The 13,804-nt window shown below is 40.5% G+C and overlaps 1 protein-coding gene across 5 annotated transcripts in view; it reads left to right on the top strand.

Moving 5' to 3' along the window:
• Positions 1-13,804, top strand: part of LOC133615148 (protein-serine O-palmitoleoyltransferase porcupine-like) — a 58,490-nt gene that overhangs the window by 12,806 nt on the left and 31,880 nt on the right. For all 5 annotated transcript variants that reach the window (XM_061973547.2, XM_072914841.1, XM_072914840.1 and 2 more), the window contains 2 exons: positions 6,055-6,197; positions 9,236-9,428. In XM_061973547.2, coding sequence (XP_061829531.2) covers positions 6,062-6,197; positions 9,236-9,428 — 329 coding nt within the window. In that variant the 5' untranslated portion in view covers positions 6,055-6,061. The remainder of the gene's footprint in view (positions 1-6,054; positions 6,198-9,235; positions 9,429-13,804) is intronic.

A 13,804-nucleotide genomic window follows, 5' to 3' on the forward strand; every position in this document is an offset into this window, starting at 1 on the left:
CCTTGTAGATTGTTATAGTAACAATAGGTTAAGCTTTGTCAGTGTGACATGTGTTACCCAGTTTACCCTAGGGCAACAACGTTACCGTATTTTCCGCACCATAAGGCGCCCTGGGTTATAAGCCGCGCCTTCAATGAACGGCATATTTCAAAACTTTGTCCACCTATAAGCCGCCCCGTGTTGTAAGCCGCATCTAACTGCGCTAAAGGAATGTCAAAAAAACAGTCAAATAGGTCAGTCAAACTTTAATAATATATTAAAACCAGCGTGATGTGGGCGCGCATGGAGTCGTATATCAACATGGACGGAGCTGCGTGAAAAAAGCCACCCGGCCTCTTCGCGTAAACTTAAACTTACCTTAACCACTCGCTCATCTTTTCTTCATCCATCCCTTCGAGTTAGCTTTTATGATGACGCCGGCTGGAAAGGTCTCTTTTGGCAAGGTCTTCCTTTTGAATATCACCATGGGTGGAAGTTTCTGGCCATTAGCATGGCAAGCTAGAACCACAGTGAAGGATGACTTCTCATTCCCTGTGGTGCGAATATTCACCGTACGTGCTCCCGTTGTATCCACAGTGCAGTTCACAGGAATATCAGTTGCTGTGAAATAGTAATCCGTGTGCGGATGGAGAGATTGCGTCTTTTCATGAACCGGATCCCTGTCGCTTAGTAGGAGCCATTTTGTGGTCTTTACAGATGTAAACACACAAAGGAAATGAAACGTACGGTAATATCCGCGCGCTTTTTCTTCTTCTACGCGGGCGGGTGGTTGCTTACAGTAGAAGAAGAAGCGCTTCCTGTTCTATGGGGGCGGGTGCTTACCTTGGCGGTTGCTTGCGTAGAAGAAGAAGCGCTTCCTGTTCTACCTTGAAAAAAGATGGCGGCTGTTTACCGTAGTTACGAGACCGAAACTTTATGAAAATGAATCTTAATATTAATCCATATATAAAGCGCACCGGGTTATAAGACGCACTGTCAGCTTTTGAGAAAATTTGTGGTTTTTAGGTGCGCCTTATAGTGCGGAAAATACGGTAATTTATGTTTGATGAAACGTGATTATGTGCATGAGTGTATGTTGTAAATGTACAGTATGTGTATATGTATGTTTGTATATATTTATGTGTGTGTTAAGTGAAGATCTAAATGAGTGGTCCCCAACCGCCGGTCCAAGGACCAGCGGTTCGTTACCGGGATTCATAGAAACATTAAATATTTGATAAATGACTGCATTTTCTCGGACTTAAATTTCGCCTGTCCCGCTAAACACACCAGGAAGCTTTCTCATAGATGTGTAATAAAACTCATAATGGGAAGTTGCCATTTGTTATTGTGTGAATGCTCCAAACATTATAGCACACATGGCTTTCTACACCAAAATTATTCTATTTATTCTACTTCTTCTTCTCCAGATTGTGGCACGCTCTACCTTCCACATTTTTCACCCGATTCAAACCGTTCGAACTTCAAACTGTTCAGCCTGTTCGGGTATCACGGGCTTTCCCTTGACAAATTCCAAAAATTCCCAGATTTGCCAGGATTCCAGGTTTTCCGGGACATCTTTCCCATTCAAAATGAATTGGCCATTTTTCTAACTTCCACCATTTCCACATTTGTCAACCGATTCAAACCATTCCACCTTCAACACATTCCACCATCCTGGAAATTTAAACTACCTTTTTTCCAAGTTCAAAACAATTCCAGGATTTCCCAGAATTCCTGGTTTTCCAAAGCCCTATTTCCAACCTTTTTTCTGGTGACTACTCCTTCCACATTTTTCAACGCATTTCAATCGTTCCACCGTCAAAAAATTCCTCTTAATGAGGACAAAAACCGAAGTTGTTTTTTGAACTGGAAAAATTCCCGGTTTTCTCAAAATTCCAGGAATTTTGTAACACCATTTCTCAATTCAACATGTTACAACATTTCTCCACCAGTTTGAAAAATTCTGACACCAACCATTTCAACTCATTCAGGACATTCAAGTTTTTTTTTAGCATTTTCAAAAAAATTCCCGCTTTTCCCGAAATTCCCAAATTTTTGGGAAATTCCCATTGAAATCAAAGGGACATTCTTCAAAGTTCCACAACTCCCACATTTTTCATCTGATTCAAACTGTTCCAACTGCAAAATATTCAGCCTGCTTGGGGATCGCGGGCTTTCCCTTGACAAATTCCAAAAATTCCCAGATTTGCCAGGATTCCAGGTTTTCCGGGACATTTTTCCCATTCAAAATAAATTGGACATTTTTCAAACTTCCACCATTTCCACATTTGTCAACCGATTCAAACCATTCCACCTTCAACACATTCCACCATCCTGGACATTTATACTACCTTTTTTCCAAGTTCAAAAAACTTCCACGATTTTCCAGAATTCTTGGTTTTCCAAAGCCCTATTTGCACCCTTTTTTTCCTGGTGACTACTCCTTCCACATTTTTCAACGCATTTCAACCGTTCCACCGTCAAAAAATTCCTCTTAATCAGGACAAAAACCAAAGTTGTTTTTTGAACTGGAAAAATTCCCGGTTTTCTCAAAATTCCAGGAATTTCGTGACACCATTTCTCAATTCAACATGTTACTACTTCAACATTTCTCCACCAATTTGAAAAATTCTGACACCAACCATTTCAACTCAATCAGAACATTCAAGTTTTTTTTTAGCATTTTCCAAAAAATTCCCGCTTTTCCCGAAATTCCCAAATTTTTGGGAAATTCCCATTGAAATCAAAAGGACATTCTTCAAAGTTCCACAACTCCCACATTTTTCATCTGATTCAAACTGTTCCAACTGCAAAATATTCAGCCTGCTTGGGGATCGCGGGCTTTCCCTTGACAAATTCCAAAAATTCCCAGATTTGCCAGGATTCTAGGTTTTCCGGGACATTTTTCCCATTCAAAATACCGTAAATTGGACATTTTTCAAACTTCCACCATTTCCACATTTGTCAACCGATTCAAACCATTCCACCTTCAACACATTCCACCACCCTGGAAATTTAAAGTACCTTTTTTTCAAGTTCAAAACAATTCCAGGATTTCCCAGAATTCCTGGTTTTCCAAAGCCTTATTTCCAACCTTTTTTCTGGTGACTACTCCTTACACATTTTTCAACGCATTTCAATCGTTCCACCGTCAAAAAATTCCTCTTAATCAGGACAAAAACTGTAGTTGTTTTTTGAACTGGAAAAATTCCCGGTTTTCTCAAAATTCCAGGAATTTCGTGACACCATTTCTCAATTCAACATGTTACTACTTCAACATTTCTCCACCAGTTTGAAAAATTCTGACACCAACCATTTCAACTCATTCAGAACATTCAAGGTTTTTTTTACCATTTTCAAAAAAAAATCCCGCTTTTCCCGAAATTCCCAAATTTTGGGGAAATTCCCATTGAAATCAATGGGACATTCTTCAAAGTTCCACAACTCCCACATTTTTCATCTGATTCAAACTGTTCCAACTGCAAAATATTCAGCCTGTTTGGGGATCGCGGGCTTTCCCTTGACAAATTCCAAAAATTCCCAGATTTGCCAGGATTCCAGGTTTTCCGGGACATTTTTCCCATTCAAAATAAATTGGACATTTTTCAAACTTCCACCATTTCCACATTTTTCAACCGATTCAAACCATTCCACCTTTAACACATTCCACCATCCTGGACATTTAAACTACCTTTTTTCCAAGTTCAAAAAACTTCCAGGATTTCCCAAAATTCCTGGTTTTCCAAAGCCCTATTTCCAACCTTTTTTCTGGTGACTACTCCTTCCACATTTTTCGACGCATTTCAATCGTTCCACCGTCAAAAAATTCCTCTTAATGAGGACAAAAACCGAAGTTGTTTTTTGAACTGGAAAAATTCCCGGTTTTCTCAAAATTCCAGGAATTTCGTAACACCATTTCTCTATTCAACATGTTACTACTTCAACATTTCTCCACCAATTTGAAAAATTCTGACACCAACCATTTCAACTCAATCAGAACATTCAAGTTTTGTTTTTTTTAGCATTTTCAAAAAAATTCCCGCTTTTCCCGAAATTCCCACATTTTTGGGAAATTCCCATTGAAATCAAAGGGACATTCTTCAAAGTTCCACAACTCCCACATTTTTCATCTGATTCAAACTGTTCCAACTGCAAAATATTCAGCCTGCTTGGGGATCGCGGGCTTTCCCTTGACAAATTCCCAGATTTGCCAGGATTCCAGGTTTTCCGGGACATTTTTCCCATTCAAAATAAATTGGCCATTTTTCAAACTTCCACCATTTCCACATTTTTCAACCAATTCAAACCATTCCACCTTCAACACATTCCACCATCCTGGACATTTAAACTACCTTTTTTCCAAGTTCAAAAAAATTCCAGGATTTTCCAGAATTCCTGGTTTTCCAAAGCCCTATTTCCAACCTTTTTCCTGGTGACTACTCCTTCCACATTTTGCAACGCATTTCAATCGTTCCACTGTCAAAAAATTCCTCTTAATGAGGACAAAAACCGAAGTTGTTTTTTGAACTGGAAAAATTCCCAGGTTTTCTCAAAATTCCAGGAATTTCGTAACACCATTTCTCAATTCAACATGTTACTACTTCAACATTTCTCCACCAATTTGAAAAATTCTGACACCAACTATTTCAACTCATTCAGAACATTCAAGTTTTTTTTAGCATTTTAAAAAAAATTCCTGCTTTCCCCGAAATCCCCAAATTTGGGGGAAATTCCCATTGAAATCAAAGGGACATTCTTCAAAGTTCCACAACTCCCACATTTTTCATCTGATTCAAACTGTTCCAACTGCAATATATTCAGCCTGCTTGGGGATCGCGGGCTTTCCCTTGACGAATTCCAAAAATTCCCAGATTTGCCAGGATTCCAGGTTTTCCGGGACATTTTTCCCATTCAAAATAAATTGGACATTTTTCAAACTTCAACCATTTCCACATTTTTCAACCGATTCAAACCATTCCACCTTCAACACATTCCACCATCCTGGACATTTAAACTACCTTTTTTCCAAGTTAAAAAAAATTCCAGGATTTTCCAGAATTCCTGGTTTTCCAAAGCCCTATTTGCACCCTTTTTTTCTGGTGACTACTCCTTCCACATTTTTCAACGCATTTCAATCGTTCCACCGTCAAAAAATTCCTCTTAATGAGGACAAAAACCGAAGTTGTTTTTTGAACTGGAAAAATTCCCGGTTTTCTCAAAATTCCAGGAATTTCGTAACACCATTTCTCAATTCAACATGTTACACTTCAACATTTCTCCACCAATTTGAAAAATTCTGACACCAACCATTTCAAATCATTCAGAACATTCAAGTTTTTTTTAGCATTTTCAAAAAAAATTCCCATTTTTCCCGAAATTCCCAAATTTGGGGGAAATTCCCATTGAAATCAATGGGACATTCTTCAAAGTTCCACAACTCCCACATTTTTCATCTGATTCAAACTGTTCCAACTTCAAAATATTCAGCCTGTTTGGAAATGGTGGTGCTCTACTTCAACAATTCTAAAAAAAATTCCAGGATTTCAGTTCAACTTCAGCATTGGAGCGTTCACACGCAATTCCTTCAGGAATTGCCTCATTATATTTTAATATCTTTTATACATGCAACATTTAATGCACATAAATAAACATATACAATGTAAATATGCCAAATTGTAGCCAGAGGCTAATTTCCATCTGCAGTACCCAACAGGTTAATGCTCTATACTGTAGTGTATACCAAATTTGATGGTATTGGTACATACCATCAACCTTCCGGGGACCACCTCGTCACAAAGAAACAAGCTCCCACTAATTCAGGGTTTAGTGTGTGTTGTATTTTCCATTTAATTCTTTTTGCTGTATTTGTCTGCCACACGTGAAAGGCTGGTCCGTAATAATAACGCCTACATTAAACCGGTCCCTGGTTGGGGACCCCGTGATCCAAGTTATAAAAATGTTCTTTAAAAGAGGCAACAGTACAGTATTAGAATCAAACACTGCATGCCAAAATGTGTTTAGGTTTTGTTTTGACAAGGTAACATACAGTATGTGCATGTAATGTCTGTGCAGTTGCACCATGGACTGGCCCAGCAGGCTCCAGGTGTGGATGGAGCTGGCTGAGAGCTGTGGACTCAGTACCCTCCAGCAAGGCATTCAGCAGGTCTGGAAGCTGCTGCTCATTTGTCTCATCAGCAGGCTGCTCTTCAGATTGGGTGAGCATCACTTCAACTACCTGAGATGAGATGATAGAGATGGAACTTTCGAGAATGAATCGAGTCTTTTGAACGTCTCCTTTAAGGGAATGATGTGTACCGATTCAGAGTTTTTTTACACATATAAAATAAACTGAATCAAACTTCCATACCTTTTGTTGCACGTGACATCACGTCCATTTGCAGACTCAGCACTGGCTTAAAGTGGCCCTATTATGCAAAACCTGTTCTTACCCATTAGTACCTACTATTGGGTATTTGGGATCTGCATTTGAAATCAAACCGTGGAGGCATTGCGGAGATATTTATAAAATAATGTTGCCTTCTGTCATACTTCTTGTAAACTGCCTATAATGAAGCAGCTGCCTACATAAGCCTGGACAACTTGGCATGCCGGCGCCGGAGTATAGTCTTCTTTACCCTTCGCTTCCCGTGTTCTTCCGTGATCTCCTGTTGTTTCCCTTACCTCCCGGACTGCCCTTTTGGATTCTTGACCTCCCGCTTGGAAACGGATCTTGCCTCTTCTCTCCTGCCCTGGATCATCTGCCTGCCCAACGGACTGTCTTCCTGCCTTGTTCCTCCTCTCGCCCAACACAACACTCGGTAACACACACTACAGCTAATCACACACATAGCCACACACCACATACACTTTTGAATCTAGTTCACACTCCATTTCCTTAGTTTATATTTGTATTGTTTGATTATTATATATATATATATAATAAATCATTGTACATACTGCCCCCTGGTGTCTGAGCCGTCACCTCCCATTAGTGATACATAACAGTATACTCCGGCCAATTGATTAGTGACCTGACGGCACAGTGACTTTAGCCCCGCCCCAGTGACTTTAGCCCCGCCCCCAGTGACTTTAGCCCAGCACCCAGTGACATTTTGACGTACTGCCCCCTGGTGTCTGAGCCGTCACCTCCCATTAGTAATACATAACAGTATCAGCCTCATTGACTACTAATAATTGATATCGGCCTCATTGACTACGAATAATCGGTATTGACTGAATAATCGGTATCGGCCTCATTGACTACTAATAATCGTATCCGCCTCATTGACTACTAATAATCGGTATCGGCCTCATTGACTACTAATAATCGGTTATCGGCCTCATTGACTATTAATAATCGGTATCCGCCTCATTGACTACTAATAATCGGTATCGGCCTCATTGACTACTAATAATCGGTGTCGGCCTCATTGACTACTAATAATCGGTATCGGCCTCATTGACTACTAATAATCGAAATCGGCCTCATTGACTACGAATAATCGATATCGGCCTCATTGACTACGAATAATCGGTATCGGCCTCATTGACTACTAATATTCGATATCGGCCTCATTGACTACGAATAATCGATATCGGCCTCATTGACTACAAATAATCGATATCGGCCTCATTGACTACTAATAATCGGTATCGGCCTCATTGACTACTAATAATCGGTATCGGCCTCATTGACTACGAATAATCAGTATCGACCTCATTGACTACTAATAATCGGTATCGGCCTCATTGACTACTAATAATTGGTATCGGCCTCATTGACTACCAATAATCGATATCGACCTCATTGACTACGAATAATCGGTATCGGCCTCATTGACTACTAATAATCGGTATCAGCCTCATTGACTACTAAAAATTGTTATCGGCCTCATTGACTACTAATAATTGGTATCAGCCTCATTGACCACTAATAATCGATATCGGCCTCATTGACTACGAATAATTGGTATCGGCCTCGTTGACTACGAATAATAGGTATCGGCCTCATTGACTACTAATAATCGGTATCGGCCTCGTTGACTACTAATAATCGATATCGGCCTCATTGACTACTAATAATCGATATCGGCCTCATTGACTACTAATAATCGGTATCAGCCTCGTTGACTACTAATAATCGATATCGGCCTCATTGACTACTAATAATCGGTATCGGCATCATTGACTACTAATAATCGTTATCGGCCTCATTGACTACTAATAATCGATATCGGCCTCATTGACTACGAATAATCGTATCGGCCTCATTGACTACGAATAATCGGTATCGGCCTCATTGACTACTAATAATCGGTATCGGCCTCATTGACTACTAATAATCGATATCGGCCTCATTGACTACGAATAATCGATATCGGCCTCATTGACTACAAAAAAATCGGTATCGGCCTCATTGACTACTAATAACCGGTATCGGCATCATTGACTACGAATAATCGTTATTGGCCTCATTGACTACTAATAATCGATATCGGCCTCATTGACTACGAATAATCGGTATCGGCCTCATTGACTACTAATAATCGATATCGGCCTCATTGACTACGAATAATCGTTATCGGCCTCCTTGACTACTAATAATCGTTATCGGCCTCATTGACTACTAATAATCGGTATCGGCCTCATTGACTACTAATAATCGGTTATCGGCCTCATTGACTACTAATAATCGGTATCCGCCTCATTGACTACTAATAATCGGTATCCGCCTCATTGACTACTAATAATCGGTGTCGGCCTCATTGACTACTAATAATCGGTATCGGCCTCATTGACTACTAATAATCGAAATCGGCCTCATTGACTACTAATAATCGGTATCGTCCTCATTGACTACTAATAATCGAAATCGGCCTCATTGACTACTAATAATCGAAATCGGCCTCATTGACTACGAATAATCGATATCGGCCTCATTGACTACGAATAATCGGTATCGGCCTCATTGACTACTAATATTCGATATCAGCCTCAATGACTACGAATAATCGGTATCGGCCTCATTGACTACTAATATTCGATATCGGCCTCATTGACTACGAATAATCGATATCGGCCTCATTGACTACGAATAATCGGTATCAACCTCATTGACTACTAATAATCGGTATCGGCCTCATTGACTACTAATAATCGGTATCAGCCTCATTGACTACTAATAATGACTAGAGTGGATGAAAGTTTGCATGACAGGTGCTTTATAAACATGATTCCTAACTGTGTTTGTTAGGGGGCGTGTCCTGGTGGAATCACCTGGTGTCCATGCTGGCTGGAATGTACAGCCTCTTCCTCTTCTTTGACCTGCACATGCTGTGGGTGATGCTGCTCAGTGTCCTCTGCTACCTCTCTCTTCTTCTTGGCCCACGCTGCAGCAGCAGAGGTCTCTTCCTGTCCTGCGCCATTCTCATCTACCTGCTCGTTGGGTAAGAAGACCTAACCTGGGCTCTTTTACTCAGTCTGTGCTGGTCATCCTGACTTGTCTCTGTTTGGTGTGGACGTTACTGTCCTGTGTCTGTACTAGGGTTGTTCAGTATAGTGGTACTAGTATAGTATCGCGGTACTAATGAATCAAAAACGCTACTATACTCTGTTTGAAAAGTCACGTCATTACATTGCCGAGCAGAGGAGCATGTTGGGCAGCGCACACACACAGAGTACTTACAAGCAGACACAGTGTGTAGACAGAAAAGGGAGAATGGACGCATTTTGGTGTAAAAAGTAAAGATAAAGGTAAGGCTCCAGCTAACGATGATTTTTCTATCGATTAATCTACAGATTATTTTTTTTTCGATTAATCGGTTAATCTATAGATTATTTTTTTCGATTAATCTATAGATTATTTTTCCTTTTACCGATTATTTTTTTATTTAAAATGAAGATGAAAAAGTAAATGTAGGCCAGTTTTTCAAAAGGCAGACTTTTATTTACAAAAAAAAAAGTATGGCCACTCAGTCAACATTGACAACAACATGACAAAATATTCTGTAACAATGTTAACATTTAAAACTTTTAACATTTAACACAATTAAAAGTAGCTTATTTTCTTTTTAATGTGCAAATATAAAAGTAAACATCCAGAGCAAATCTTAATATTCTGCAATAGTATAAGCATTTCTAAAGTAAAAGTATTGCTTATTTTGCTTTAAAATGTGCAAAAATAAAGATAAACATCCAATACAAAAAAGTGCAAAACAAAATATTCTGTAACAGTGTAAACATTTCAACAAAAGTAAAAGTATTGCTTATTTTGCTTAATAACACAACAATGATAGTATGATTAAAGTGAAAGTTAATTGTTGGTTTGTACATAGTATATGTAACTGTTAATGTTGTAAAAGGTATTTGCACAACTAATTAACGTTAGCGTCTTTGTAAACACTGAACATGCACGCCAAACGCGCCTCTCAGAGCGAAACAGTGTTTTAGTTTATGAATTTACAACGCAGATACAAATGACACATTCATGTTTTTGTGTAATGATGACAACGTATACTCACGCGGACCATTGACTAGTTGATGGTGATGGCAAGAACGCCGTCGGGTGTTTTCTTTTCAAATGTTCCTTCATAGCCGTTGTGCTGCTATAATAGGCCATTTCCGCTCGACACAGTGTGCATACAACAACTGTCAAGTGTTTTGCTTTTTTCGCTGTGCTTATCCCACACTTGAAGGGATGTACCAATGCTGAATGTGGCTTCTGGATTTCACTCAAAAGACCAGACCGTAGTTACTTTTTCCTTTTATTTTCCTTTAGTTTGCAACAGTTTTTCCAACCAAGAAACAGCTTCTTTTTTCTTCTTTAGTCTTTTTAGCAGTCTTTAGCAGTGTTAGTAGACTTTAGTTTCTTTAGCTGTCATTAGCTGTCTTTAGTAGCCTTTAGCTTCTTTAGTAGGTGAAAAACCTTTAAGGACAAAACACCACAAGATTAACAAGCTGTAAAAAAAAATCAATCAATTATCAATCCCATAATTTACAATTATTAATTAGGCTATCAAACTCTTAACCATTAAACAAGTGCAAGAAAATGGACACATCTTTTCCCTTTAAGTTAAAACAGATTTTAAATAAATTGTCTCAACATAAATGCACCAAGATACATATAAAATACATTTAAACCCAGAAACACAATATGCAAATACATAAATACCTAACCAATTAACCACCTATTTAGATACATATTTAAAATCCATATTCAATATAAATATGTTATTAATTTAGCAGTGAAACACTCAATCTTAAACGCTGTCTACTGGTAGAAAAATGCCCCTTTTTCTATGCCCTCACCAGCAGCCAATGATCCAACACAGTTAAATCCAACACTTTAAGTTGAGCGACTTCACCCTCCTGATGAAGCAAACTGCTCCAACATTTATCAAACTAAGCAAAGAATATCAACACTAAACAACAGTTACATAAAACACTGTGTGTATTTAGCCTCCAGACTAAGCATGCTACATGCACACAACTCCCCCCCCCCCAATCTCACCAGCGCAACAGGTGCGCCACACCCACAAAGAGAAATATTAAATCTTACCGGCTGTCCGTTCAGCTTTTGGTTTTGGTACACTTTTGGCACAACTCTGGGTTATCTGTAATGAACTAAACCTTTTTCCACTCTGCGCTGGCGTCTTTTGTACTCCATGATTTGACAAAGCTGTCTAATTACCGGGCTCGCGCACCAGCAGATGAGACAGGAGTGCGCCGCGTTATACCTGCGCGTGAACGTAAACTGATCGGCTCTGATCATATAAGCCGACTGGCCGAAATAATGCCGAATTATATACATTTCCTGGGGTTTCCTAGGTGAATAGGGATGCGGATGTGCTCTAAGATAAAATATAATTTTATTATGTGGGGTTTGGCTGGTTGCTAAGCAGCCATGGTTGCGAGCTCGCGCGTCAGCTGACGAGACAGCTGTTCCCCGCTACTACATTATTAGGCCGTTTATTGAAATACTCCCACACTTGACGACTTTTGGCGTGCTTTTTTTCCCTCGCTCGCACCGCTCGCATCATCTGCTTTGCGCTCCGCTATGACGGCAGTGTGACGTAAATACCCGACGCGTCGACGCACAAAAACGGCGTCGACGTATTTACGTAACTGATGACGTCGACGCGTCGTTTCAGCCTTAGATAAAGGTGAAGTTATAACACCGAAGCACCCTCAGGAAGAGCTGCTTTAACACATGGCTAACATCCATCCACAGTGTTTTAGCTACTTCTAAATCACTAATCCTGGCCTCCAAGGTTTCTCATTGTCATCCCATTGGGTTGAGTTTTTTTCTTGCCCTGATGTGGGATCTGTGCCCAGGATGTCGTTGGGGCTTGTGCAGCCCTTTGAGACACTCGTGATTTAGGGCTATATAAGTAAACATTGATTGATTGAACAAAGACCCCCTGTGGGATATTTAGAACCTTTCCTTTTGTGTGTGTGTGTGTGTGTGTGTGTGTGTGTGTGTGTGTGTGTGTGTGTGTGTGTGTGTGTGTGTGTGTGTGTGTGTGTGTGTGTGTGTGTGTGTTCTGGCAATGCTTACTTAATCAGAATCAGAATCAGAATCAGCTTTATTGTCATTACGCAAGGTAACGAGATTGAGGCCATTCCATACAGTGCGATGTGTGCATGCTAGAAAAACAATGTGCAAATATATAAAAATATAAAAAATGTAGAAGTGCAATGAATATGGTGTGAAATGAATATATACATGAAAAAACAAAACAAAAACAGGGTGGTTGGTGGAATGGGTTATTGCACCGAAGAGAAGGCAGTTATGAGGGACAATGGGGCAGTCCGTTCAGGATGGTTATGGCCCTGGGGAAGAAGCTGTTCTTTAGCCTGTTTGTTTTGGTTTTAATGCACCTGTAGCGCTTCCCAGAGGGCAGCAGGTGGAACAGGTCAGAGCCAGGGTGGGTGCTGTCCTTGATGATGGCACTGGCTCTGTTGAGGCAGCGGGAGGTGTAGATGTCCGTCAGAGAGGGGAGAGGGCGGCCGATGATCTTCTGAGCCGTCTTGACCACTCTTTGCAGCCTCTCCCTGTCTGCTGCAGTGCAGCTGCCGTACCATACCGTAATACAGTAGGTCAGCAGGCTCTTGATGGACGAGCGGTAGAAGGTCAGCAGCAGGTCAGGCTTCAGGTTGTACTTCCCGAGGACTCTAAGGAAGTGTAGCCGCTGCTGAGCCTTCTTGATGATTGATGTGGTGTTGACTGTCCAGGAGAAGTCATTAGAGATGTGGACTCCAAGGTACCTGAAGGTGTGGACCCTCTCTACACGCTCGCCGTTGATGTAGAGGGGGGCAGGGTCGGTGCTGCTCCTCCTGAAGTCGACGATGATCTCTCTGGTCTTGCTGGTGTTGAGAGCGAGGTTGTTCTCCGAAGACCAGGCCGTCAGCTTCAGGACCTCCTCTCTGTAGGCAGCCTCGTCACCCCTGGAGATGAGCCCGACCACTGTGGTATCGTCGGCAAACTTGATGGGGACATGGCTCTGTTTACACAGTCACCTTTAGGGGACCTCTGACGGTATGGGGACAAAAAAACAGGTCCCCTGAAGGGAAACCTTTTTAAATGATATTCAGATCCATTCTGAAGATGCCTAAGTGATTTTTAAGCTTTGGCCCATAAAACATGTTTACTGCTTAGTTTCTTTTCATTCATGATTTTCCATCCTTCTATATATGCTAGTTGGAGTTGCAGACAACTAGTGATGGGTTGATGAGGCGTCATGAAGCGTTTCGACACATTGCAAAACTGTATTGATACTGTGTCGATACTGTGTCACTAAATACTGACATCTGCTGGACATTA

Source organism: Nerophis lumbriciformis, linkage group LG01 (assembly GCF_033978685.3).
Source record: "Nerophis lumbriciformis linkage group LG01, RoL_Nlum_v2.1, whole genome shotgun sequence".
Classification (NCBI taxonomy): Eukaryota; Metazoa; Chordata; class Actinopteri; order Syngnathiformes; family Syngnathidae; genus Nerophis; species Nerophis lumbriciformis.